Consider the following 27,680-nt stretch of genomic DNA (forward strand, 5'->3'; position numbering starts at 1 on the left):
GAGAAGCGGACAGCCTCACCTGATTCAGCGCTACAGCTTCATGCATCACTTCCAGAGAAATAGGCAACACACAGAGAAGCAGCCAGAGAGGTTTGCTACATCATCACATATCCTCGATGCATGTACTTACGGTTACATATATATATATATATATGTATACATGGAGAAAGAGATCTGGTATGAAGAGTCACGCATAATTCACATCCAAATATTTGTAAATAAGCATGCATGTATATATATATATATATATATGCATATATGTATGTAGTTTGGCTTGGAGCACGCAGCTGCGTCCACGATCATGCCTGGATTTGTAGGAGTGTATTTTTGAGAGTGGAAGAGCTGTGGGGAGTGCTTGGCATTTGCCAGAGGGGACAGACAAAGAAACTGTTTACTGCCTCGAACGCCTCTGGCCTGAAAGAATGCCACCCCCCAGGCCTGGCACACTCTACGCGTACCTCCCCAGTGTACACAAATATGCATATAAATGCGACAACGTGCGTATATATATATATATATTTATATATATGTATGTATATTTGTATTGTTTCGCAAGTTGTGTAGAGGAAAGGAACACGATGGAGATAAAGACGACAAGAAGAAGAGAGGAGAAGAAGGAAAAGAGGAGAGAGTTGAAAGGCAACAGCAACGGCCGCGAAACGATTCTGTATCGAAAGAGGAGATTCCTCGCAGCGAAAAGGCGAAAAGCCTGTAGAATCGCTGCATTGGTGTTTGGTGCGTTACAGTGTTTCCTTTTCTTGTGTAGGAGTTCAAGTAGAATGGTGCATTTTCTCTCCAAGAATGCCGCTTTCGTCTGTCACTGTTCGCGTTTGCTTTTCCCTGTTTCGAAGCGTTGTCAGGTGCTCTGCTTCCTCAGCCGCAGAGAAAGGGGCGCTTCTCATTTCTTCCGCTTTGAGTTCCCTGTTGTGTCTTCTCCCTCCTCTTCATCGCTAGCATCTCCCACCCTGAATTTCAGACTGCATGCGTATACACGACGCTGTCTGCTTTTTCCGCTCGACGCAGGGTCTTCATTCGCGTCTCGTTTTGCATCTTTTCTCGCTTTCTCCCTCTCGTTCTCTTTCTTCTTCCACCTTCTCTCGCCCTGTCTTTTCTCGACTCTCCATCATATGTGTGCCTGTTTTCTCTCTGTTGTTCTGCCGCTTCTTGCCCGATAGAGACTCTTGCCGTGTCTGCTGCTCTTGCGGCTTTTCTCGCGGCTTTTCTTCGAATTCTCCTTCTCCCCGAATCTCTTTCTTCTCGAATCTTCTTGCTGTTCTCGAATTCTATTTGCCGTTCCTGCAAGAGTGCTGACTCTTCTTCTTTCTCCTCTTCCTTCTTTTCTCCTTGTCCTTCTCTCCTCGTCTCTGCACACCTCAGTCTCTCGACGCTCCTCTGCGCGAGCTTCGGACAGTCACTTCCACTTTTTCTCGTCTCGTCAACTCTCAAGTCTTTTCTCTTTCCCCTTCTTCCTCTGCGCCTCTCGTTGTCTCCTTTGTTTCCTCCGTCTTTCGCCTCCTCTCTGACATGGAGTCTCTGCCGGCGAGCGTTCGCCTTCTCTGCCCCCCTCTGCTTTCCTCTGCATCCCCGTATCTCTTCTCTAGCCTCTCTTCGACTCCTGATAACTTTGCCCAGAAGATGACGGGAGACAACTGCGACAGAAGGGTGAGACTCTCGTCGCTCTTCGCTCCCTCGCCTCTCTCCCGTTCTCCTTCCTCTCCCTTCTCTCCCTTCTCTCTCCTCTCTCTCCTCTCCCTCCTCTCCCTCCTCTCTCTCCTCTCTCTCCTCTCTCTCCAGCCGGCGCCTCTGCATACACTCAGCGCCACAGCTGCGAGCGTCGCTCCTTCATCTTCATCTGATTCCCTGTGTAACGATCTGTCTGCATGCTCGACCGAAGCAGCTGCTCTCGAGGCTCTGACGAAACGCCGTGAGGCCGCAAGCGAGAGAAAGCGAACAGCAGAAGAAAAACGACAGAAACAGAAAGAAATGGAAAAGGAAGTCAAAACGGCGATCGAGAAAGGCTGGTGGACGGCTGCTCGACAGATCGTCCTCGAAAGTCATCTCGCAGGTCAGTGCGCATCCAGAGAGAAAAAGCAATTTCGCTTCGCTCTTTTCGCTCGGAGATCTCGGTTGCGATTGTGAAATTCCTTTCCCTTCGATCTGTCTCTTTGCCCTCGGCGTCGCACTCTCCTCTATCTGGCCTCTCCACTACTTTCTTGTACCTCTCTCTTCCACTCTATCTCTCTCCACATCGCTTTCTATCAAGCTATCTCTGTCTGTCTATCTGTCTATCTCTGTGTATCTGTCTATAGTTGCTCATCGATCTATATGTATCTCTCTCTCTCTCTATATATATATATATATTATGTATATCTGTGTATCTACATCTGTTTAGTGAGGCCCTCAGCTGGTCACTCGCCTGCATGCGGTTTCTGTCCCTCCGTGGAGAAGGCTTTTCCCCTTTTGATATCTCTATCCGTGGAATTGTTTCTTCGTGGAAATTCCGCGTTTCTGCCTTTATTTTCTTGCATTCTTCCTCTTTTTCGTAGACGTCGATGTTGCCTACACGGTTCGCAAGTCGGTGGCGGACGTCCGCACCCACCTCGACGAACTCATCAGAATCTTGAACAAACAACACCACGAAATCCAGGTGTACGTACACCCCAGAGTCTCCCCTCAGTTTCGATGAAGCAGAGCTATGTGCCTGTGAGGCGCGCCGCAACGCATGGGTCGCCTGGAAGCCTGTAGATATGTACACATCTGAGTCTCGAGAGGATCGAAGCGTCTGTGGTTCCTTCTCTACGAGCCGACGCGTCTTCAAGAACCATTTGAAATACGACTTCCTGCAGACGCCTTAGGCTTGTCCATCGTGTCTCTATCGGCGTCTCCGCCTCCAGAGTGACCTCTTCTTCTAGGCATGCCTTGCATTCACTGCTGCTCGTTCTCGACTTCACCAACGCCAGTGTTCCTCTGTGACTAGAGGCCTGCTTGTCTTTCTCCATTTGCCTTCTTCGCGCCCACAGCGATCTCGACATCACGTGAACCACAAATGTTTGCACATACGTAAATATATCCATATATATAAAAAAAAATATATAAATAAATATAAAAATAAATGTATAAATAAATATATAAATATATATAAATAAATATATAAATATATATGTATGTGCAGACAGCAGAATGAATGCCACCTGCATGCACGGGACTCTGTAAATGTGTATGAGCTTGCATTTTTTGCTTGTTTCCGCTGTTATAGGGTTCCGCCGGCTTTTCAGTGGGCACAGTCTCCCGTGGAGGTTTTTCTCAACGTTAAATTCGCGTATCGTTGGAGCAGTCCCGGTGAGTGTCTCCCGCTTCGCCGTCGAAAAACGCGAGAGTTCGGAGCTTCAGTTGCGTCGTTTCGTCTCTCGCTTGACACGACGTCCGGAAGTCGACAGAAGATTTTTTACGCTTCTGTTAATACATGCACATGTATGGACACACATGCACATGTCTGTGTGTATATACGCGTACGTCACCATTTCCACATCACACTTAAATATAGTTAGCAGGGGGGAAACCGACAGTACAGCGAAGCAGCTGGTCAGAACGACGTAGAGGAAGAAGTAACCTATATATATATATATATATTGAGAGAGAGAGATACCTGGAGAGAGGAGAGAGGACGAACTGACGATTTATATACATATACATATATATATATATATGTCGGGCAGAGAAGAAAAATCGGTGGATATGGAGACCGAGAGAGGCACGGAAAGGCCGAGATGCAGAGAGAAATGAGTCTCAAGTTTTGAGGCGCCTGGAGTTCGTTTTTCAGGTGGAATGAGTTTTAAATGCTTGCAGTTGATGCGAGATTGTGTTTCCATCTGGTCTGTCAGGCGCTTTGTCGGTCGACGATCCCGTTTTTTCCAGCGACTCGCGAGCTTTCACTTTCAGTGGAGTCGGCACCCACTCCGGCATCAAAAAAAAATACAATCTCAGTCTCTCTCTTTTCGACGAAATCATCCCCGAGGTAGATCCACGTTCCTCCTTCACGAAACTGTACTCTTATCTGCACTCTCCTGCATGCGAAGGTGCATATACACATATATGTACATTTATGGTCGTGGATATGTAGGCTCTGTTCGTTTCCACCAAACCCGCATAAATGCGGAGGTGCATACATGTGGATATGTATAATTATAAGTAGGCTTTCTTTCCTTTTTTCTTCACTCACCTACACACAAACGTACACCAGTATATATATATATATATATATGTTTATATATATATATATATAAATGCATGTACGTACTGGTGTGCGTTTGTCTGTGTAGGGATATTGTACCGCATCTGCAATCTAAGAACTTTTCTCGTGGATGTTTCAACGAGGTGCATGCCACTGTGTTCTCCATGTCTTTCTCAGTGTTCTGTCGTGAGTGAGAGTGTGGTTGTCTCTCTTCCTTTGTTCCTGTTGCCCTTTTACACCATTTTGCATTTTCTGTCTTTTTTCAGGCCACCAAATGGAGTTTCGCTTCTGTCGGGAAAGTCGTGTACGTCCACGGAAGCCAGCAGGCGCATGGCTTCCCCTAAAATTCCAGACCTACAGATAAAGACGTCTGCTGATGTCTCTGCGTCAATGTGCCTTCGCATATTGCACACACATATACATATATGTATATACATATACGTATATATATATATATATACATATGTACATATCTATACATATCTATACATATGTATACATATGTACACATATATATACATAGATATTTATATATGTAGATCTGTGTCACCAGCAGGGCATCTATCTCTGTTTTTTGTTTTCGTCTCTTCCGCATGCTCTGTCTCTCTGTATGTGCCGGTGTGTGGATCTGTTTCGAGCACTGATAGATGGTGTTGCCTTTTCTGCCTGCCTTTCGCAAGCTGACTTCTGGAAGTGGATCTTTCTTGGTGTCGGCGCATGCGAGAGGATGTGAGTACGTGGTTGATCTGCATTGGATTGAGCGTTCGCGTCGCTTTCAGTTCTCACATGCCGGGGGGCGGTTGTCGTCTTCGCGCACTGTGGTTTCTCTTCGCTCCTGGATGCTCGATCTCTCCGTCCGTTGTGCTGCCTCCAGCGTGACTCTGCAGAAGCGGAAAGCCGGTGTGTGGGACAGGCTGACGGAAGACAAGGTGAGCGGGAAAAGGACTTTCTTCGCTTTCGGCTCCTTGCCGCTTCTCACGCGACATCTCTTTATACGTATCTATTCACCTGCTCATGTCGACTTGCGTGGACGTACACCGCCGTGGGTCCAGGCGCACAGATGGAACTCTCCAGCTTCCAGCTAGGTGTGAATAGACGTATACGCATCTCTCTGTAGGTCTCCGTTCCTGTCTCGACACATACATCTCCACATCTATGTACATATATATATATATATATATGTATACATGTATGTATATATATATATATATGTATTTATAGATGTGTGTGTAGCATTACATGCATTTGCATATATGTTTCCCTATGTAGGTTTGTTTGTGCTACTCACTGGGTCTGGACAGAGCTGCGCTTGCATGGGGACGTCCTCCCGTTGCGGTTTCAGTGCTCTCGGCGTCGTGTGACTCTGTAAACATTGCTTTGCCTTCTCAGCTCGTGCTCGTCCTGCCTCCCGCAGGCTCTCGAGTTCGCATCACACTGCGTTCGCGTCTCCCTTTTGCATGTCGCCGTTTCGGTGATTTGTTTCTCGTTCTTTTCCTCGTTTTCAGGCGAAAGTGGCCAACATGAATGTCTGGTGGGACATGAAGGAAAGGTAAGTCTCTCGCCGCGGAAAGGTTTTCAAGGAAGTCTGAGACACAGTCGAGAGAAACTCTTGCTGAAAGAAGTCCAGTGCGAATCCCACTGCTTGAGGCGCCGGACAGCCAGAGGATGGGCGTTCTGCTGAGAGACACTTGGTTTTCCTTCACCCTTCCAGTTCTTCGAAAAACTCGGACAGATTTTCGCTGCAGACGCGACGCGTCTTTCTCGAAAATAAACGTTATCATCACCTCTCAACTCTTTGCTCGCTGCCTCTTCGCTTCCTCCCTATGTCTCATGGATAATCGCGTAGGCGGAGAAGTTCTTGAGAGCAGTCGTGCAAATCTATACACACATTTCTATGCATTTACGCACATGTATATACATACATACATACACATACATGAACATGAAGCTATATATATATATATATATATATATATTGGAATTATCTGTTTGAATCTCCTTCTATCCGTCTGCTAACATGCGCAATGACAGTCATTTATGCATGCGTTCACTGACCTCTTTGCGGAGTCCTCCGGTTTTTTATATAGTTCTCTGTATACAGTCGTGTAGTGCGGCGGAAGGACGTCTGCGGTTCGTGACACGAGGCACGCGGCGAAAGATGCCGGTGGAAATTTGAGAAGTTCTCGAGCTTCAGTCGCCAGTCGCTAAAGATGCTTCTGGTTCGAGATTCGCTCTCCTGGCGTCGCGCTGTTTCCTCGCAGAGTTCAGAAGGACTTGGACGACTTCCACCACGGAAACTACACGGCGCGCTACTTGACGACTGAGGGCGGCAACGGACAGGCTGCAAGCGACGGACCGAGCGACGGAGAGAAGGAGAAAAGCGAGGGAATCCGCGAGGAATTGTAGGATGCGAAAACCACCGTAAATCGGCGAAGCCACTCCGACTCTTAGCTGCCCACGCATTCTCGGCTTCAGGTGTCCACATACACCTCGACCTCGCTGGTCTTCAAAAAACGGACAAAGATACCTACGATGTGAAGCGAAAAACGAAGGCGAAGCGAAACGCAGAAGGCTACACGAGCGCGATGCTCTGCCTCGCAAATTCCTCTCTTGGAAGGAAAAAGCTGAGCAACGATTAGACTCGTCCGTGATTCATGCATCCACGCTTTTCGATCATGTAGGGATCTCCCTGTACACCCGAACCTGCGTCTACGCTTAAAACCGTCTGTCCAGGTGTGTACAGGTACACTCATATAAAACTATCTCTATACTAATCTATACGCATATGCATATATATATATATATATATATATATGTATATGTACGTGTATACAGATGTACATGTATGTTTTTCTCGTTCATTTGAGAAGCTGCAGGACTGCAGGGAAGCTGTTTCTTGTGTCGACGCGTCGAGGCGAGAGAAGGAGTTTGGTGTGGAGAAATGCTGACGTCTTGAGAGGGGGAAAAACATGTTCTGGTTAGAACGTAGCGAGGGAAGGTGCGGTTTCAGAAGTCTTTTTCGCCGGAGATGCATGCACGCCGAGACTACTCCGAGTTTATTCTCAAGAGAGGTTATGTGTCTCTCGGGAGTTTTTTCCTCTGGGTATGTGCTTCTTCTCTTTTTTATCCTGCACAGAGCGCGAGGGTCTTTCGTTTCGTTGACTGTCGCAGCTTTCTCGCTTCTTGCCTCTTTCTGTGTTCTTTCTTCGAGATTTTCTTCTCTTTCCATTTGTCGTTCACTCGCCTCCTTCTGTCTCCATTTGTTTCTCTCCCGGGCGCATTGTACGCCCCTCTGCTCTGTTGGATGTGTTTGCTTCTTCAATTTTTCTTCGTTTCTCCTGTCGTTCTTGAGAATTTCTGCTTCTTTCTGCCCGCTCGTGGCGGTCTCCGCGTTTCTCCAAGGTCCCCGCTGCGCGCGACCTCCTCTCCGTGCAGAAGCCATTCCACTCCAGTTTGTCGAGTCTGCTGCAACCCAAGCGGAAGATGCCCACAGTCTTCCATCATTTTCTCCACGCTTCAGAAAACAAAGACAGAATTGCACTCACCGAAGCCTAGGTATTTTCTCATGCACTCACCAGTCACGAGCACCTCGAACTACCGATCTCAGTCCCCTGCACTACGCATATATATATATATATATATATATATATATATGCTTGTCCATACACGCATACGAGCATCATATGATCTCTCTCTCTCTCAATATATATATATATATATATATATATATCAGCGTATTCGCAGATTCTTTCTGTTCTTGCAGAAGTTTCTGAGAAGCGTTTCCACTCCTGTGTGTCGGGTGGATGAGGAACGTTTATTTACGTTTCGTTTCTGCTTCGCGAGGAGCTCTGTTTCGAGCTTGAGCGCGCGTGCAATGAAGACAATCTGTTTCCGAGAAAATCTTCAATCCTGACAACCGGCGCGACGCATGCACCAAGCGTTTCTGTCTCGGCCTCCAAGGTTTTCTTAGAGGACGAAGAAAGGACATTTTCAGCCGCCATCGCTTGATTTTTCCGTCGCAGTCTCCCATAAATTGGGCATTGCCTAGGGCCTCGTGTTGCTTCTCCCGACCTCGTTTTCAGGTTTCTGTATTTTTTGATTTCGTGCTCGCTGGCAAACGCGCCAGCAGGATCGAGGATCTACAGGCACTGGTTTCGGTGGAATTTCGCGCTTCTTGGTGTTCGCGGCATTCTCCCTTCCTCCTTTTCTCCTCCTCTGCAGCTCTTCTGCACGCGTTAACCGATGCCCTCGTTCGATGGATAGAAATTCTTCGACCCCCCAACGTGGACAGCCATCGATTGCCGCTCAAGGGATAGAGAGACATGCACCTCAGTTTTCGAGCGACATGCACCTGTGTTTACCTCTGGAGATACAGGTTGCAGTGACATAATGGTTGCAGTGACAAGCCGCTCTGTGCCGAGACGTCTACGAGCACTCGCAGGGAGAGGCGAGGGAAAGAAGACGCAGATATGCGCGAAAAGGTAGGCACTTGCATGCCGGCATCTACAGGTAGAGATCTGCGCGCGACATTGAGCACTCTCTGATTTTCCTTTTCGTGACGAACGCGTCTCTCTGTGCAGGACGTAGCTCTGCCCTTTTTGAGGAGACGGCAAGACCAGTACAAATTTGGACTGAGTGACCGTCTTCGGTGGTTTTTCCCCGAGGCCTTCTTCGCTGTCGAAACAGATCGCGGCAGAGACGGATCTCGAGAGCTTTTAGTAACCTCCTGTGTTGCGGCCTCGGTCGGCGTTTCTCGCTCTCCGTTGCTTCGCCTCCCCGTTCTCGAGCCTTCCGCGCGCTGTCGTCGAAACCGATTTCGCTCTGCATGCAGCCCAGAGACACGCAAAGAGGACAGAGACTCTTTTCTCGCGCGAGTCTCGTTGAGCGCTCTTGAACAGAGGCTCTGCGGACGGTGAAGTCAGGGATGATGAAGAGTTTTTTTCCACTTGCTTCCTCTCTCAGTCTCGCGTTTCTACCATTTGTTTTCCACTTCCGTACTCCCCCCCCACAGAAACTTCTCTGTTTACGTCTCCTGCGGCGTGCATGCGCTGCAGCGGATCGTTGAGGGGCAAACACGGAGCTCCAGACCTCGCTTCGCCGCTCTTTTTTCTCTTCGGCTTTCTCCTCGCTCTCCTCCTTTTGCAGGTTCCGTTCGACGACTTCTCTCCAGAATCTGCGTAGCGAGAGACGCCAGGCGAAAGGAAGTCGTCACGGCGAAGCAAACTGTCACTGTCTTCCCTTGGCTGCGGGGCTCGCGCGTCGTTGACAGACGCTTCTGAAATCAGTTTCCTTCTCCTCTCATAAACACAGGCTCTTCAGGCTCTTCTCCTCGCCTTCTTCCTCCCTCACAGCGGCTGCGGCTGGTGGTGGAGTTCTGCGTTTGTCCTCTCTCTTCGTCCCCGCTGCGTCCAAACATTTCGGAGGACGCCTGCCTTGTGTTGACACTCTGGAAACGCGTCGCTTCACAGCGTCGAGCCTGCTTCTCTCTTCGCCTCGAAGCCGTGAGAGAAACCGCAAGAACAGAATATTTCGGACGCGAAAAACGCGAGCGCAGTCCCCAGCATGGTCGGCGGCGTCTGTTCTCCTTTTGCGGTCGCAGATTTCTCTTCATTGTTGGCTCTCAAGTCTCCTTTCTTCGCCGCTCTTGGTCTCTCCCGCCTCTTCTGCATGCAACCTGTCGAGACGCATTCTCACCCTACAGAAAACAGCTCTGCTCAGACTCGAACTGCCTCGCTCTTCTCTCTCCTCTTTTTCCTCGTCGTTCTCTTTCTCGTCCGGAGCCTCGTCTGCCCGCGCTTCTTCTTTTCTGTTGCCTTCCTCTCGTCTCGATTTAACGCGACAACTGTGCTGGTGGCTCCTCTCTTTCCTTTCCTCGCCTCTCTTGCTCACCCGGCGCCGAGCTTCGGAATCGCCTCGTCGCCGTCTCTCCTCTCCTCAGTTGCCCTCTCTCTCCATCCCTCGCCTCTCGCGTCTTCTCCACGGAGCTCTCCACTTCTTCCTTCTCACCCTTCGCCGCCTTCCTCTCGTCTCCGTCTTCCAGCGTCTTCTTCTCTCTCTTCTGCTTTTCGACGGTCTCCGCGTGGTTGCCCGTCGGCTGTACGCTTGTGTCGGCTGTATGCACACCGCGAAGGCTCTTCTCGCGGTTCGCCTGTGTCGGCGTCTGGCGCGTCTCAGCCTCGGAGTCTTGCATGCACCATGGCGTCGGCGGTGTTGCTGAGACGCCTCGGCTTCGTTGGAAGTCCTTCTGCGTCTGTCGCTTCGCTTCAGGGAGACCTGGCAGCTCGCCACACGACGCAGAGGCTTCTGTCGCTCGCCTTTGCTCGGAGGGTGAACTCCCCCCGATCCCCGAACCAGGCGAAAAGGCTCTTCTCTTCATCGTCTCTCTTCTCTCCTTCTTCTTCTTCTTCTCTCTTCTCTTCAACTCTGGCTTCTCGCTGCCGCAGCGCCTGCCAGTCGTCTTCGCCTCCCAGCTTCCTCGCCGATCGCCGGCGCCTCTCTTCTTCGCTTTCTGCGTCTCTCTCCTCTCTTTCTTCTCTCTCTCCCGCTCTGCGGCCTTCGAACGGGGGCGACCCAGCGTCTCCGCGACGGTCCTCTCCTGCTTCTCTGTCGCGTTCTGCCGCCTTCTCCTCGGCGTCCTTCCCCGTTCCGAGCCAGCTCGAGGGGGATGTGCTCTCGGAGCCGCCCTCGGGTGTCTGTACACCCGACGGTGTGTTGGGCGAAGGCGCCTTCGCCCAACATGCAGCGCCAGGCGTCGCCGACGCGCTTTTCCACGGCGAGATGCCTTCGCCTGCGTCGCTGAGTTTCCTCTTCAACAGCGTTGTCAAAGTCTACAGCGACTTCACAGACCCAAATTACTCGCTTCCTTGGCAAATGCAGCGACAAGGCACGAGCACGGGAAGCGGTTTCGTTCTCAGAGATCGGCTCATCATGACCAATGCGCACTGCGTCTCCTGGAACAATCGCCTGCAAGTTCGCAAACACGGGTGCGACGAAGCAAAGGGAACGCGAAAAGAGTCCGAAAAGCTCCTAGAGAAAGAGTGGAGTCTCCGCGCGACTGTCCGCATGTCTACAATCTCGCGCCTGAGATTCCAACGTAGAGAGAGATCCTGCATTTGTGTGTGTATGTGTGTATGTATGTGTGTTTGTACTTCCTCAGATCTCGGGTGTGGGGTTTCGAATTTCAGTTTTCCAGAATGCGAGTTTGTCGCTGGTTTTGCTCGTCCAAACAAACGCGTGGACTTGCCACTGCGTTGTCTCGAGATCAATGAACTCGCCGTCTGAGTCGCCGTTTACACCTGCACCTGCGCAGATCTACAATTCGATGAAGATGCAGTCTAAACCCGCGGACATGTCCGCTCCTGTGCATGAACTCTCCCCCGACGAAGCGACACTAAACTGGATAGCTGCGCGTATGTCTGGAGAAATGGTTTCTTGCGTCTCTCGGAGTTCCCGTCCGCTGTCGATGCGCGTTTCGCGTCTGCGTTTCGTTCGTCTGCGTTTCGTTCGTTTGCGTTTCGTTCGTTTGCGATGGCCGCGGCTCTGGAAAAAGCAGGTCTGACGGGGGTGGCTGTTTGCTTCTTCAGGTCGCCGAACAAGTTCGTCGCGCGAATTGTGGCGGTGGGACATGAGTGCGACCTCGCTCTCATCACAGTCGACGACGAAGCCTTTTGGCAGGGCGACTTGGCGCAACTTGAATTCGGCGATGTACGTTTCAAATTGATCCGCGACGACGCCAAGGCCAGAGTGATTCTCCTTTCGCGTGTCTTGAGTCCCGCTCTCCTCTGCTCTCGCTGGTCTTCTGCAGCCTCCAGGCTTCTCCCGGGTCGATCGCCGTGCTGCCTCACCGTTTTTCTTTCTTCTCGAGAGTTCTGTTTCTCTTTTTTCTCTTGTTCGCGTTCGTGTTGTTTTTCTGCCTCTGTATCTCTGCTTCCTCCGTTGGCTGGGCCATTCTCTGCGCTCTGGGTTCCGCGTTCCTGCGTTCACGGTCGATTCCTTTCCTCGGTTTCTCTTCGCTTGTTTTGTCTCCTGCCGTCCGTGGCTGTGTTGGCTGTGTCGGCCGCGTTGTCAGTGGAGTCGTGGGCGGACGGGCGTTTCCGAGGTCTCTCTCGCTCTGCGTTTTTCCGGACGTTCTTTGCCGCGGGTCACTCGACCTCTCTCCGTTGTTCGTTTCCTCACGCACAGGTCCCCGCTCTCCAAGATGCTGTAGTGGTTCTCGGATATCCTCGGGGAGGAGACAATCTTTGCATCACCTCTGGCGTCGTCAGCCGGGTCGATGTGAATCCCTACGCCCACTCAAACACTTGGTAACTTTGGATAGCAGGGAAGGAAAAACCGAGAGAGGGAGAGAAAGAGGGAGAGAAAGAGGGAGAGAAAGAGGGAGAGAGGCAGACGCTTTTCGAAGCTGTGTGCGGGAGAAACCAGGAGGGAGAAAAGAGGAGAAAGCGGCAAGGGAGACTCACAGTCGCGAGACATGGAGAGCGAGGAAGCGCGAGATTGGAGGGGAGAGGAGCCCATAGAGTGAGTGGGGAGAAGCGAGGAAAGAACAGCTGCAAAGCGTGAAGGACAAGCATTTCAGAGAAGAGGCATTTCGTCCCCACACGGACTGTCTTGTGGTTCTTCCACGGACTCGCGGGCGCCTGACTGCAGACGCGTTTCCTTGTCTCTCCCCGTATTCTGCATCCTGCGCGTCTCTCACCTCTGCCCTCGCCGTTGCTTTGCGCTGCCTGTTTGACGCGGTGGAGTCGGGCGCCCTCCCCTCGTTACCGGTCGGTCTGCCTACTTCTCTCTCCTTTCTTCAGTGTCTTTCTTCTCTCTCCTTTCTTCAGTGTCTTTCTTCTCTCTCCTTTCTTCAGTGTCTTTCTTCTCTCTCCTTTCTTCAGTGTCTTTCTTCTCTCTCCTTTCTCCAGTGTCTTTCTTCTCTCTCCTTTCTCCAGTGTCTTTCTTCTCTTCTCTCCTTTCTCCAGTGTCTTTCTTCCCGTTTCTTTCTCCAGTCTCCTGTGCGTGCAGATCGACGCGGCCATTAATCCTGGCAACAGTGGAGGTCCTGCGTTGAAGGACGGCCGAGTTGTCGGCGTCGCCTTCCAAGGCTTCGACAACGCGCAAAACATAGGTTACATCGTCCCCACCACAGTCATCAAGCATTTTCTCGACGACGTGAAGAGACACAAGGGCGTCTACACGGGGTTCCCCTCCGCCGGCATCGTTTTTCAACATCTCGAAAACAAGAGCATGCAAGCCTTCCTCGGTCTCGACAAAATCCAACCGCGACAACTGCCGCCAGGTACGCGCTGCGCTCGCAATTCGCACACACAGGCTCGCGGGCGTCTCTGCATGCGCATACTTCTCGGCGTTCTCCTCGCGCATGCAGAATAGCTCTGCGTGACTCTCTGCGGAGAGCGGTGTCGATCTGCAGAGACGTTGCTCAAGAGACACTCGGTCGTATATCTGTCTGTCTTTGTCGACTACGCCTCGTGCTGGCCTCCACAGATGAACGCGAGTCTGGAGACGCGGAGTTCGCTCTCAGAGTGTTTCCGGTCTTTCGGTGTGAAGGTCCTCTGCTGCGGGGGGGGGGGGCGGTGTCTCTGCCAGTCGGCCTTTCGATTCTTCGTCTTCTCCGTCGGTTCGCTTGCCTATGTGCCATTTTCTCTGTTCTTCATTTGTTTCTCCGACGCGCCTCACGCCTGCAGGCGTCGAGGCTTCCGGCATTTTAGTGACGATGGCAGACGAGCTGCGCGCGCGTCAATTCGCGCGGCATCTCGAGGGCGGAGCGCAAAGCGCAGGAAAGAGAGAAGACGGCGAGCGAGGCGACTCGACAGAGACGAACCAAGCGGGGAAGAAGAAGGAGGAACCTGCGAGCGACAGCGACGAAGACGTTCGCCTGAAAGATGGAACGCGAGTTGGCCTGAAAAAGAACGACGTCATTCTGGCGATAGACGGAGTCGATGTGGCTAACGATGGAACTGTCTTCTTCAGGTTCGTTCCTTTTTGCGTCGACAAAGCTCAGCCCACTGCACCCTCGAGAGAGACGTCGCACATGGCTTGCGCTCAAAAATCAATATATAGTCGTGGATATACGTACAAATATATATATATATATATATTTTGTATCCATGTATATAGTAGTCGTGCATGTGGAGATGTGAGGTGTAGTGTTCGTATGGAGAGGTATGTCTATTCAGATGGATAGATCTATTATATTCATACATATACATTTATATATATATGTATATGTGTAGATATATGGAGAGAGAGACTGTTCTTCTGTTTGCCCCTGCATCGAAACTCCATTTATGTCGTGACTTTAGGAGAAATACGACTCGCGACAGATGGTGTGTTCCCTCACATTGAAACTGTTATTCTCTTTTTCTTCAGAGAGATGGAAAGAGTAAATGTCTCGCATACGATTTCTTCGAAATTTATCGGCGACACTCTCCGGGCCACCGTCCTGAGAAAGAAGGAGGTGGTTGACGTCCTTGTGAGTTCCACTTGTCACCCATTTCTTCAAGGAACAATGTCTTTCTTCCTCATCTTCGGTGTCGCATCTTCTCTCTTCTCTCTCCTTCTCCTTTCGTTTCTTTCCTGTCTTTTCGGTTCTCTCTTATCTCTGTCTCTTTCTCTTTCCTTCTCTCTCATTTTTTCTCGCCTTTTTCTCTTCTTCTCTCTTCTCTCTCCCCGTTTCCCTCTTCTGCGTTGGGTCCGTGTTGCCGGCACTCTTCGTTTTGCGGATATCTTTGCTTGCAGGTTCCGCTTATCGAGGAGAACGCGCTTGTTCCGAAGCACCAGTGGGACAAGAAGGCGCGGTACCTCATCTACGGAGGACTTGTCTTCTGTCCTCTCACTCTCGAGTACTTGAAGGTACGACCGAGTGGGCCGCAGATCTCAGATGGCCTCCCCCGCGATGGAGCGGCGCGTTGGACGGTTCCTCTCTCCCCTGTGGTTCTGATGGCTCGTTTCTTCTCTGCGGATTTCGCCGCAAAGACTCCTTCAGTCTCTGACTGCCGGCGCCGCGTTTCGTCGCGGCCTCCGCGCGTTCTGTGATCAACGGCTCGGGGGATTTCCGCGAGGAAACTCTGAGACTCGGAAGACACCCACGAACTCTCGAGTGGAGGACTAGTGGCCACCGAGAGCTGGGGAAAACGCAGTGCCGGTTCACTCCCGTCTTCCTCGCAGGGACAGCAAACATGTTTTGTGTCTCTTCGTTCTTTCTCTCCGCTTTTTCAGGATGAATTTGGAACGAAATTCAGCGAACGCGCACCTGCCTCCCTTCTCCAGCCTCTCGCCGACATCTTTGCGAAGGAAGAAGGAGAGGAACCTGTTATTCTCAGCCACGTAAGTCTCCTCATCTCAACACGTAAAACGACTCTCGAAACAAAGCCAGGCTCCACCCATATATATATATATATATAATAGATATATATATATAATAGATATATATATATATATGATATATATATATATATATAATAGAGCAGCGTACAAATGCATATATATATATATATATATATATATTTATATATGTTTATGGATGTGTATATTTCCAGTGAAGCGTTCGATAAGAGTTGAACTGGTTTTTTTCCAGATTCTTGCGTCGGACCTCACGAGCGGATACACGTTCCGGAATTGCCTCCTCACTCATGTCGACGGCCAGAAAGTCCTCAACATGAAACATCTCGCCAGCCTCCTTGGCCTTCCTCTTCCTGCTTCTTCTCCCTCTTCTGCGCCTTCTTCGGTTTCTTCTTCTCCTGCTGAGTCGTCGGAGAAGAAGGAGAACGACTTTGTCATTTTTCTGCTGGAGAACAAAGTTCAACTGGTTTTGGAGCGGTCGAAAGCTGAGAGCATGCAGCCGTTTATTTTGAAGCAGCACGCGATCCACTCCCCCACCAGCGAGGTCTTGTGAGCGACGCGGAGAACGAAAAGAGAAAGAAACAAGAAACGCGGTCGCCTCGCCGTCAGGTGCCTGTGCTCGCTTCACCGGCGTGTACATGCAACGCGAAGCAGGGCAAAGAGGCGAAGAAACGAAGAAGGAGGAAAGAATGAGAAAGGTACGGAAAGGAACAGAGAGAAGGCGAGAGAGAATTTCCTCCTGTTTTTGTATGAGCGTTTCTGCGTCCATGGTTGTTCGAGCGAAGAGAGTGCTCGCGGCCTCTAGGGCATTGAAAGAAACGGGCCATTCAACCGTCAGTTTTTTTTGTTTCAATCAACTGGTGTTCGGTGTGGCGTCTGTTTCCGCCGACTCATAAGGAGTCCGTGCTCGCACAGAAGATGCTTATTCTGTCGGTCAAGTGTGAAGACTTGCGAACGGTCCGAGACTTTGCCGGTACGCAACTGCGGCGCTTCTCGTGTGCAGCTGCTCTGTGCCTGAAGACGGATTTCTTTTCATTGAAGAGTCTCCTTCCATTGACGCGGCTTCTGCCTTCAGTCGAGTCGCTCGGATTCAGCAGCGAAGCTTCACCTTTCACTGAAAACAGGGAACTCTTCTCGTCTGCAGAAGCGACTCCTCTTCCCCGAGTGAACTTCTCTTCCGCCAAAGAGTCTCCGGCTTCGGGAAGCTTGCGCGGAAGACAAGATCCGAGGACTCGACAGAGACGCGGCGGGAGACAGAGAAAGAAGAAAAAAAAAGAAGACAGAGGGTGCACGCCCGCAGCGATAAGAAAGACCATTTGAGAAAATAAAGGAGAGAGAGAAAGAAGTAAAGGAAACGCGCGGAACGACAGCAAAGGAAAAAGCGAAGGACGAAACGAACGAAGGGCGCCACGACGACCTTCTACACTCGAAGTGCCAGATGCATCGGACTGCCTACCTCGTCTTATAGACGAACACACGGACACATGTCTATCCACATGCGCGTAGGCCTGTTTATGCATATATATATATATATATATATCTGCACATATATATATATATATGTATGTATATATATGAAAATCGTTGTATATATGCTTGTGTGTATCACTGTAAAAACGTACACGGCGCGATTCGTAGATTCGTGCAGAAAGTCCAAGGTCCGGACGAGAGAGAGATTTCTCTTGAGAAGAAAGAAAGCGAAAAAACGACACGGAGACGCAGCGAGTGTACCGAGAAAGCAGAGAGGCGAGAAGACCGCGAAACGGACAGTGAAAGACAGAAGCAGACGGAGGGGAGCTGTCGAGTGACGAGACACGAGCGATTTTGAGGTGTGGTAGCACTTGGTCGACGCTGCGTTCCCGGAGCATCTCGTTTTTTCCAAGACTGGAGACAGGAAGAGAAGAAACGGATCCAAAAAAGGGGAGGGGAGACAAAGAGAGGTCTTGAAATCAGAGCCCAAGAACAGACAAAAGCATCCTTCAAAGTTGGAAATGTTCTCCGCTCGCGAGACAAGAAGACAGGACGATAAAAGAGATACGAAAAAAGATGAACCGAAAAGCAAAGAAGAAAACACCTGCCGATGCAGCGAACGGAGGAAAGCCCCAAGGAAAAAATTAGCCACACACCTGCTCCTTGCAAAACTTCATGAAAATACACATTTGTATGTACATCCACATGCACAGTGCTCCCTCTCTAGTATTCACTTGTATCCATACGCATATACGCATACATGTGCACCTATACACGTATGTATACATACGTATATATGTATATATATGTATATATAGTAGGGTGTATGTACACCGGTAAAAAGAGGCCAGGGAGACGGTGGACTGAAAGGAGGAAGCTGAGAGGAGGGAGACGAAAACGGATTGTTTCTTCGTTTCTCTCAAGGCCTCAGGAGGTTCAAGCAGCCGTCACATCCCCAAGAAGCCATGACGTTGTGGTGAGGATGGTGCGCAACGCCGATTGTGTCTTTCTCGTGGATCTGCAAGCAGAAAGAGGAAACGAGGGCGTTGGAAGAGGCAGAGTGAAGTGGAGACGGACGCCGGCAAGAAGCAGCAGTACAGAGACAGAAGCAGGGAGAGAATTAAACAGAGCGGAGAGGGGAAAAAGACAAAGAGAGAGAAGAAAAAACGACACACAAAAAAGAAACACGCAGGCACACGAAGAGCAAGAAAACCGGAAAGAGGGGAAACGAACAAAGAGGGCCAGTCCACGAAAAAGAAGAGAGGAGCAAAGGCATTTACCTTCATGACATGCTCCAGTTTTCCTGTCGCATTCGCAAAGCAGTAGAGAGTGTTATCTTCTCCAGCGCAGTAGAGCCACTCTCCTCGCGGAGACACTGAACGCATGCGATCCGAACAACGAAAAAATGCGGAAAATGAGAGACGAGGAATCCCAGCCACCCCAAGAACGGAGGGAAAAGAGCGAGTTTACGCACGATCAAAGGAGCACGGCTACGAACTCATAAACGTCTAAAACTCGGTGGTCGAAAAGCACAGCAGAACGTGTATCCGGTCCACATCGACCTTCAAGATCTGAGGGAGAGCTGCAGCGAATGCAGACGATTACAACGCAAACAAGAGAAATGTGTGTAGAGACAACCGCAGAAATGGAGGCAGAGCCGAGAAGAGGATCCGCGACAGAAAGGACGCGCCAAAGACAAAACAGGAGACGACCAGTTCGGGTGTACGTACAGCACGCGAAGACAAAGTCGCCTCCTTGCTTCTTTCCACTTGACCATGTTTTGATTGCGTGACCATCGAGCGTCATCAACATGATGGTTGACGTCTTCGAGCACACATATATCATGTCTTTCTCGGATCCATGCTGCAGAGAGAAAACGGAGAGAACAGAAACAGAAAGCGGGAGACATGCCTTTGAAGAAGTACGCGAGAGGGGCGCCAGCCGAGTGCGTTGCCTGCAGTCGTTCCTCCCCGCAAATCCTGACTGGAGAATTCCGCGAAAGCGTGTGTCGAGTTTTTTCGGAGTTTCGACTCGATGTCGCGAATTTCATTTCTCCGACGCGTGCCTTCTACCTGTCGCATCGGAGTACCACGCTGTGGAGAATGCTGCCATCTGCATCTCTCACATCTCTCAGTGCACAGTGTGTTTGCTAGTGTTTTCTCTCTCTTTTTTTCTCTTCTTCTCTGCCTTTTCTGTCGCCTCAGTGTCTTCTTGCTCGTTGCCACCCTGACTTTCGGAAGTCGAACGGCATGTCTTGCAACCTCTGCTTCCGAGTGTCTCTACACGGTCCTCTCGCTTGTTTGAGAAGCGCCTTCGAAGTCTCTTTGCGGCTCTGGGGCGGTTTCTGTTTCTGACTTTCCAGAGTCCAGCTCGGCCGCCCTGTCTCACCTTCGGCGCCAGAATGATGTTGTTGATTGCCGGGAGATGTTGAGAGGCGTTCATGTAGGGCGGCAGCGGAGGCGCGAAGGTGTGCAGACAGTCTTGCGTCTTCGCGTCCCAGATCTTCACCTTCCCGTCAGCGCTTCCTGGAAAAAAGAGACCGCGTCCAGAGAAAATGCTCGAACGGATGAAACGGCGATCAACTGCCGACGCGACGACGCACAACGAAGGAAGTCGCGGAGTACGCGGAGACAAGTGGAAAGAAAGAAGAAGGGGAAAGAAAAACGAAGAGGAGAGAGAAGAGAGGAAACAAAGGCGAACCAGAGGGAAAAACAGAAGGACGTAGAGAAACAGACAGAGGTCAGCCTTCTCTTCGCATTCTGAGGTGCTTCACCGCTCATATGCACTACCTATTTATACACAAAGGTGAAGCGACGTTTGCATAGACAGAAAGATACAAGTAGAAGGATGTCGAGGCGACTCGACACCTCGACAGACACTGAAACGCCAGTCGACAAAGCTGGTGACAGAGACATAAATATACACACAGATACACAAATATGGTTTTACGCAGACACAGAGGAAGACGGACGCACGCAGAGAACTGCGGCGCGTCGAGGTGGAGTGTCGAAGACAGAAACGGTCTCTACCACAGCAGACTCGGATCAACAGTGGAGAGTGGAAATCCTGCTTTCCAAAGAAACGCAGTGTGCTTGTTCTCACCTGTGACTACGCGCGTATTGTCGGGGAGATAAAGAGCGCAGTTGACGAACGTCAGATGCCCCCTGAACTCCTTCAAAGTCTTTCCAGACTTCAGGCCGTGGATTCTGACAGACCGCGAAAGCCACAAAACAAATGTGCAGAGAACGCGCTTCGCCGCCACCTGTCTCAGCTCTTGTCACAGACGCATGCGCGACTCTGCATGCAGCAACGGTTTCTCCACTTTATCGATACGCATAGAGATGTACAAAAACGCCAGTCGAGGGACGTGATGAAGCAACACGCGTTCGCCTCCCCATACAGGCAAATACAAATATACATGCATATACATATATATACATATATATATACATATACATATATATATATATAATATATATATGCGTATATGTGGCAGTTTTTTCAGGAATTGGGCTTCATTGGCATTCCTCGCTTACCTCGCAGTTGTGTCAAACGAAGACGTGAGGAGGTGTGTGTTGTCTTTGCTGAAGGAAATGGATGTAATTGCTGAGGAAAAGAAAACCAACGAGACTTTTTTATTGTTCCCGCATGCGTTCGACCGCACTGGGTCTCCACATCCAGCGTATCTACACTGCACGCAGCTCATCCGCCAGATTCACCTAAAAACCGGCCTTTCACAGCTAGGTCGAGATAGACGCAGATCGCTATAGAGGTATATAAACAGATAAAAGGTGTACACGTATGTCCAGAAACATCGATACATGCATCCCTATATGCACATATATCAATTTATAGAGACATAAGGGCGTCTGTGTATCTCAAAATTGCGAGGCTTTCTTGTGACTCCCCCCCTGTGACATGTGTAAATGGAGACATGTGTATCGACGCGAAGGCGCCTCTCTTTGTATGTGTCTATGAACATCTGTTTCTCTGATGTGGAGGCCTGGAGAAGAGATGCGGCCCTCGCTAGGGTGTCGAGGAGAGGCAAACGCCTATGTTGCTCACCTCCGTCGTGAGCACGGTCGAATTTTCGAGCGCACTGTCCTGTTGCGACAATCCAGACTTTCAGCTGTCCATCTTGGCTTCCTGTTGCCAGTACTTCGCTGTCTCTGCTGAATTCGACTGCAACAACGGCGCTTTCATGCATCATCAGTGCGTCCTGTAGAAAGAAAACAAACGACAGCTGTGGTTTCTTTCTCTCGAAGCCGCTGGGCTTTCTGCGTAACGCGTCTTGTTTCTCGAGCGAGGCTGCACTTTTCACGGTCGCGTAGCCGGCATTCAGAGCGCTCAGAACGACGAGCGTCGAATGGAAACGCCCTCCCTGAAGGCGTGGTACTCTCCGAGGTGCCTTTCAGTGTAGCTGCGCAACCGGGTCGAGGCGTCCGCAGAGCGTCGGAACCGCTCTTCCTCCACACTTTCCCTCGAGGCTGTGGGAGCTCGACGAGCAGACTACTCGCAACTCACCTCTTTTTGGTACGCCAACTCTTTGTTGAGCTGCCCGGTCGTCCACTCCCAGACTTCGACGAATCCGTCGATCGATCCCGAGACCAGATGGTGGCCGTCGGGTGAGAACGCTGCGCACTCCGGATGCGACTTGCTTCCAAACTGAAGAAACGACAAAGGAGGTCCCGGCGAAGCCCAGAGAAAATCGGCGCGGAACGCACGAAGAAGCGACAAAGCGACGGAAGAAGAAGACAAGAAGAAAAGAAGAAAAGAAGAAAAGAAGAAAACAAAAGAAGAAAAGAAAAGAAGAAAAGAAGAAAAGAAGAAAAGAAAAGAAGAAAAGAAGAAAAGAGGAGAGCAGAGGGATTAGAAGGAGAAGCCAGCAGAAGGCGAAGCCGAGAGCAGAGGAGAGAAAGACAGATGAGAGAAAGAAGATGACAGAAGCATGAGAAGGAAAGGCGACAAGCTGGAGAGTACGTACATCCGTGTCGATCATGAAAAGGCAGGAAAACGCTTGGCAGGCGCTTTCCTGTCCTGGCGTTCGCTTTGCACATTGACGCTCCAGAAGTGGAACAGGTAGCAGCATACCTTGATGGTTTTCGCAATGGCGACTGGGAATTCTTCGCGGCCCTCTTTGCCTGTGGAGGCTGCGTTGAGGAAGAGGTCGAATTTCTCTCCGGCAGGCAGCATGCCTTTCTGTTTCTGGTATTTCAGAGACATCCCGAGTAGCGTCAACAGCCGAGAAGAAGGCACACTCTGCAGTTCGTTCGCGATGGCTGAGAAGCAACCACACCACGGCAAAAGACAAAAACGGCGCCGATACCTGTGACAGCCGTTCTTCCAAAGTCCCCAGAAAGACGGCGAACGCGCGTCGAAACAAGCGACTTTACCGTAGCCCGCAAAGGCGAAGACGCCGAGTGGAGACACGTCAGAGATCTCGCTCGGCGCATGCAGTCAAGAAAAAGAGGTGGGAACAAATCTGTATCTCTATTCATGCATCTCTTTCCATCTACATCCACCTACACATAAATAAATATACATATATATATACATATATATATATATATATATATATGTTTGCTTGAAGGTGCTTCTTTATGCCCACCTGGGTCGAGGGATATGTGTAGATTTCTTTTCTGCATAGCTCTATCTATTCACACACAATCTACCTGTGTATACCTCCAGCGAGTTTCCGTTTCTTTTTTTCTCTGTCTTCATCCCTCGACGGGTCTGCCTCTATGTGGATCGACCAGCAACGATGTGTGTGCGTCGTTTCAGGAGCAGAGAATCGCAAAGTGAACTCCTCTCACCTTGTGCGATGGCTGCGCGTCGCCTGTCTTTCGTCGAGTGTTCGTAGACATCTTTCGGATCGAAGAACGGCTTGTTGCACAGCAGTTCGAGGCGCTTGAATTTCTCTGGATAGTGGAGACGGTATTGGTTGAAGACGCTCGTTTCTCGCAGAAGACAGCGAGCTAACTCGACTTCTCGGAGCTCCAACATTTCGCACAACACCTGAATTCGCACAGGCGGGGGAAACGAAGAAGGCGTCGGGTGAACTCACAGTGCGTCGCGCGTGCATGCAGTGCTGGCAGAACCACGGGAGCAGGTGCCTCTGCAGGACTTTGGTCGCCTTCGGATTCCCCACTCGCGACTTTTCTAGCGAGAGACAGTTCCGGGGAGAAACAGGCCAGAGAGACAGAGAGTCGTGGAGCGGGCGGAGGGGAAACACGGAGACGAAACGTCCTGGTGTCGACGCAGATCTTCAGAAAAAAGGAACGCTTGAGCACAAAGAGAGAGAACTGAATAAACAGAGACAGAGGCCGAGAAGAAAACAGTCCGCACAAGGCAACGAAAAAGCAACTCAGAGGGAGCCAGACAAAAAACGACAGACACAGTGCGACACAGAGAGACATCACGAGAGACACAGAGAGAAAGGCGAGACAGAAGGGGATGACGCAATTCGGAGCGACGTTTTGAGGGTGGATCTCGGTAGGCCAACGGTGCAAGGGCGGTGGAAGAAAAAAAGGAGGGGGACGTGACTCTTTTTGAGATGAGGAGAGAAGACGCAGAGGCTACAGGCGCGTTCAGAGAGCCGGAAGAAAGAAGACGTCCGAGTTAAGCAGAGAGAGTAGGCATCATCGAAAAGAACAGGGAAAAAGACTGGCGAACGGCGAGAAAGAACGGACTTCAGAGCGAAGCAGCGCCAGGACCAGGCGCCTCAGAGAAGCTCCGAGTGAAACGACGAAGGCAAACGTCCAGCTGGCCTCTCGCCTCCCCGCTGCTTCTGGGAACACGGTATGAAACGCCAGACAAAGAAGAGACGAAGAGGAAGAAGAGAAGAAGAGGAAGAAGAGAAGAAGAGGAAGAAGAGAAGAAGAGGAAGAAGAGAAGAAGAGGAAGAAGAGAAGAAGAGGAAGCCCGGGAACGCGTGCATTCTTCGAGAAAGAGGCGACATTTTGGAGGGCGCCAGAGGCTTGCGTACCTGTTCGTAGAGAAGGTGGAGTGTTTCATCTTGGAGCTTGCAGTGAGAGACAGTCTGGAGCACAGTATCCCACCTGCCCTGTTGCACATCGCTGGCGAATTCCTCGACGCTCTCGACAGAATTCAAGTACACGCCAGTCTCTTCTTGAAGCACCTGCGGCAAACAGCAACTCGGCGCAGGACTCAAAGGCGTCTCTCAGCCTCGATGAGAAAGGAAACGGACTCCGCCGCTTCCCTGAATGCATGCGCATGCGTGGCGCAGAAAGAGGTGAGAGTCTCCCGCGTGCGCCCGACCAAGCCGCGGGAGCCACAGTGGGTGGAGGACATGTATCCATGAGGGGAGTTCTGTGTAGGAACGGAGTTGTGAACGGACTTGTGAATGTCTCCTGCGTGCATGCAGATCGAAGTGAGAGAAAGGCGTAAAGAGGCTACGGCGAGGAAAGAGGCGCCCAAATCATCTTGCGCCTCACGCACCTGCAGAGTTCGGGTCAAGTTGCTTTCTTGAAGGAACTGGAGGATAAGGCGGATGACGCTGCATGCGAAAAGAAGAGAGAAAAAGAAGCCGCGGTCACGAAGAAGGAAGCCGACAGACGCAGAGAGACGAAGACAAGCCAGCGGAGAGGCCTGACGAGAACGGCGAGGCGATGAGACACCCAGTGAAGGAGACGATGGGGATGAGGGGGGAGAGACAAGAAAGACGACTTCTGCGATGGTCGAAAAGGCGACGAGAGCAAGGCGGAAAACTAAGTAAGCGCGAGAGAAGAGTTCGACGAAGAGAGAGAGCGCAGAGAACTCGAAATCAAAAAGAAGAGAAGACGGAAAGACGGAGAGATATGTCGGTGTTCGGAATTCAACGGCAGGAAGCGCAAAAGAAGATGCTGTATGAACTGAGAGAAGGCAGCGAAAGACGCCGACGAAGAGAAGCGGGACCTGAAAGGGAAGTAAAAACAACAAAGGTCGACTTACTCAGCGGAGTCGATCTCCAGATTGGTCGCCATGTTGGTGAAAAGAAAGTGGAGGAAAGGTTTGAAGACAGAAATCCGACGTGGACGCAGAGGCCAGACAGACCAACAGGCGCTTGTTAGAAGAGGGAGGCGGCGGAGTTGAGCGCGATGACGACGAAATGGAAACGGAAAGCTGCAGAAAATGCACAGATGCAGGGCTGCTGCAGAGACAAGGAGAGCAGCTGGGGGAAAAGGGGAAGTCACGCGCAAAAGAGCTCGAGACGAAGTTCGCTTGAGGCTCTCCGGCACAGCAGAGCATGCAGCGAGTTGACGACGAAGCGGAAAACAAAGAGACAGGCAGGCGTCGAGCGAAGACAACACAAGCAGAAAGCGCTGTGCCTCGAAGAGAAGGGAAACGAGAACAGAAACAGTCGCGGCGCGGCGTGGTATTCGGTGGTCTTCTGAAGGAAGAAGAAGCAGAGGCAGAAATGAGATCGGACGGCGAATATAAAAGGCAGGAAGAAAGAGAAAGACCGAGGAAGGAGACAAAAACCTAGAAACGGAAGAAAAAAACGGCAGAACCCGGCAAGTCTACAAGCAGAGAACTGGTCGCCGCTGAGACGGGTCCACGCGTATGCGGCAGCGAGGAAACTGTTTCTCCTCATCTAATGAGTTAAAAGCGCATTTCAATCTTCCCTTCTCAGTAAGAATGACTCGGTAAATTCTCTTTTCTTGGGGTTTGAGACGTCGTCGTTTTTTCGACGCTTGTTTTTCAAACTGCATGCACCGGAACACATGCACGAAGATCCAGTGTTGAAACCGAAAAAAACACAGAAAGAGTTACCTTTTTCGCGTCTTTTCCGGCTTTTGCTGTTGTAAATGCGTCAACGGGGAAAAAGGACTCTTCAACCAAGATACTTCGTCTTCTAGAATGGCTTCTCTCTTTTACTGGGTGACTCGCCTGCAGGATGACAGGAGTGAGACGCGCAGCACGTCGGCCACCCGTCGGATTCTTTTGGTGGTTACGCTCGTGAAAAGGGCAGTTCCAGAAGCCTAGAAATCCCACTGTATGAAGTGCAACATGGAGGCTAGGTTCAGGTATAATCCAAGATGCTACTGCACGCCTATGTGACACCCGGCGTTCAGGCAAGATCCCAGAGTGTTCGTCTCGACCAAATCGTAGCGTTCCGGGGGTTCGTGCTGCACAAATTCTCTCGTGTTAAACAGGGTCGGTTACGTAGGGAAGATGGGGTCCCTCTGTATGAAAAGGAAATGAGAAGAAAATTTTGGGAAGCCAACAACCTGCAGTTGCTTCGCACCTGGTAACGCAGCACTCTTTCGAATAGGAACAGTGGTTTTGTGAAGGTAAGTTACAACCATTCGCCGTGGCAGCCCAACGTCGGCGTAGATGATGATGAATACTTAGGAGACACTGTCGGCTGCAAAGGGAATAATGTGTGCAGAACCTGTGCGGAAACGACGAAAAAGTTATTTCGCGAGCGAGTCAGGCTTGGCTTCTACACAGACTTTGGATACGTCGGAGACGGGCTTGTGAAGCGAGCAAACGGGGGACAAGAAGTGGCCTTAGTCGATGGGTGTTTGTAACGGATTTGATTTCACAAACATGCAAAACAAAGAGTGGTTTTCCTTTTGAAAAGGATCAACAGGAACAGAAGAGCCATTCAACGCAAGTCGCCTGCAGCGGTTTCCCAGTGAACACATGACAATATCGGGGAGGCAAGGCAAAGTGCACTCACCATTTGTTTGATACTGCGTGCTCTTGTGATGAGAGGACAGAAAACTCGGTAGGGGGGAAAAGGGAATTCCGACGCTACTCCTTCGTCGTCCTGTCGTGGAAAAATGAGTCCTCATCGGACAGCTCGACATCTAAGTCTTGCTGAACCCTGATCAAGACTTAGGCTGCACACAAAGTGCAGATAAATGTTTTGTCCCGTGTTTTCTCTGCTAACTGCAGAAGCATCGGGCCGTTCAACGGGGCTCTGTCATGTACGATGAGCTTATTTCTCTGCAGTTGATTGTGCACGTGCGTTGCGGTCCCTTCCCCAGACGGAACCTCCTTTGTTCCTGCTCCCGACGCACTTGCAGCCAAGAATCCTAGGCAGTCTCAGCGACTGTAGCAGGACAGATAGAGAGTTCTCGTGCCGTCTCTGTGGAACTTAGTCGGGGAGATTCGCTTCCTCCTCCACCATGAAAAAGAATTCTACGCGGCCATGCTCTCACTGACAAGAAGATCGAGGTTCGAAAACTGCCTGTGTTCACTAGATGAGGAACGATCACAACTTCACGATGACTCTTCGGTAGAAAGGAGTCCTGGTTATAATCTGTTTCTTTCGATCGAGATGGAAAAGTGACGCCGAAAACGCAGTGCTTTCGTGGAAACCAAGTTCAAGGACACGGCCTGTTAGGGAAGAGTTGGACGCGTGTCGATCGCAAATTGTCTCTGTACAACTGATCCACAGTCCCGATCCACGTAAAAAATCACCGGCTTTCGATAGATTCAGCATCGCAGAATAGGCTTAAAATTAGCTCTCAGATACGATATCAATAGCTTTTTCAAATGTGAAACACTTCGGTGTCACGTCCGAGGTATTTTATCGACGGGCCGTCTCGAAGATAAATCCTCCACGACCACAGCAGTCCTGTGTCGTTTGCAGCTCATCGAATGCAAAAGGATTCCGTATAGTGCG

At 50.5% G+C, this 27,680-nt stretch overlaps 4 protein-coding genes across 4 annotated transcripts; 3 read left to right on the plus strand and 1 right to left on the minus strand.

The window, feature by feature from the left end:
* Positions 1-1,056: 1,056 nt before the first annotated feature.
* TGME49_290730 (CS domain-containing protein) lies at positions 1,057-6,637 on the plus strand (the record flags this gene model as incomplete). Its single annotated transcript, XM_018782121.1, has 8 exons — positions 1,057-2,065; positions 2,547-2,649; positions 3,257-3,339; positions 3,882-4,015; positions 4,498-4,535; positions 5,106-5,160; positions 5,737-5,780; positions 6,493-6,637. The coding sequence occupies exons 1-8, from the start codon at positions 1,525-1,527 to the stop codon at positions 6,635-6,637; spliced, it is 1,143 nt and encodes a 380-aa protein (XP_018636445.1). The 5' UTR covers positions 1,057-1,524.
* Positions 6,638-6,867: 230 nt separating this feature from the next.
* Positions 6,868-9,633, plus strand: TGME49_290740 (hypothetical protein). The gene is made up of 4 exons (XM_018782122.1): positions 6,868-7,229; positions 7,584-7,786; positions 8,601-8,712; positions 9,286-9,633. Exons 1-4 carry the CDS (start codon positions 7,201-7,203, stop codon positions 9,410-9,412), a joined length of 471 nt encoding a protein of 156 aa, XP_018636446.1. The 5' UTR covers positions 6,868-7,200; the 3' UTR covers positions 9,413-9,633.
* Positions 9,634-9,793: 160 nt separating this feature from the next.
* Positions 9,794-16,630, plus strand: TGME49_290840 (serine protease; the record flags this gene model as incomplete). Its single annotated transcript, XM_002368427.1, has 9 exons — positions 9,794-11,214; positions 11,815-11,935; positions 12,413-12,534; positions 13,222-13,511; positions 13,918-14,203; positions 14,603-14,705; positions 14,972-15,085; positions 15,452-15,559; positions 15,810-16,630. 9 exons carry the CDS (start codon positions 9,794-9,796, stop codon positions 16,125-16,127), a joined length of 2,883 nt encoding a protein of 960 aa, XP_002368468.1. The 3' UTR covers positions 16,128-16,630.
* Positions 16,631-16,725: 95 nt separating this feature from the next.
* TGME49_290850 (WD-40 repeat protein) lies at positions 16,726-26,928 on the minus strand. The gene is made up of 14 exons (XM_002368428.2): positions 25,817-26,928; positions 24,995-25,433; positions 24,503-24,560; positions 24,030-24,182; positions 22,858-23,059; positions 22,136-22,323; positions 21,569-21,709; positions 21,110-21,263; positions 20,581-20,650; positions 20,147-20,250; positions 19,433-19,569; positions 18,775-18,907; positions 18,325-18,419; positions 16,726-18,062 (listed from the first exon to the last, which is right to left on the minus strand). Exons 2-14 carry the CDS (start codon positions 25,024-25,026, stop codon positions 17,964-17,966), a joined length of 1,566 nt encoding a protein of 521 aa, XP_002368469.1. The 5' UTR covers positions 25,027-25,433; positions 25,817-26,928; the 3' UTR covers positions 16,726-17,963.
* Positions 26,929-27,680: the final 752 nt, after the last annotated feature.

This window comes from Toxoplasma gondii, chromosome IX, assembly GCF_000006565.2.
Source record: "Toxoplasma gondii ME49 chromosome IX, whole genome shotgun sequence".
Classification (NCBI taxonomy): Eukaryota; Apicomplexa; class Conoidasida; order Eucoccidiorida; family Sarcocystidae; genus Toxoplasma; species Toxoplasma gondii.

What these genes read in the sequence shown, in the direction of transcription:
- TGME49_290740 (XM_018782122.1), top strand. Translation starts at nt 7,201, where the DNA reads ATGTTCTGGTTAGAACGTAGCGAGGGAAG. An exon ending in TTGCACTCACCGAAGCCTAG is followed by an intron (nt 7,787 to 8,600) that starts GTATTTTCTCAT and finishes TTACCTCTGGAG; the next exon opens with ATACAGGTTGCAGTGACATA. An exon ending in ACGCAGATATGCGCGAAAAG is followed by an intron (nt 8,713 to 9,285) that starts GTAGGCACTTGC and finishes CATGCGCTGCAG; the next exon opens with CGGATCGTTGAGGGGCAAAC.
- TGME49_290850 (XM_002368428.2), bottom strand. Translation starts at nt 25,026, where the DNA reads ATGGCGACCAATCTGGAGATCGACTCCGCTGA. An exon ending in CCATTGCGAAAACCATCAAG is followed by an intron (nt 21,710 to 22,135) that starts GTATGCTGCTAC and finishes TCGTTTCTTCAG; the next exon opens with TTTGGAAGCAAGTCGCATCC. An exon ending in AACTGGAGCATGTCATGAAG is followed by an intron (nt 18,063 to 18,324) that starts GTAAATGCCTTT and finishes TTCTGCTTGCAG; the next exon opens with ATCCACGAGAAAGACACAAT.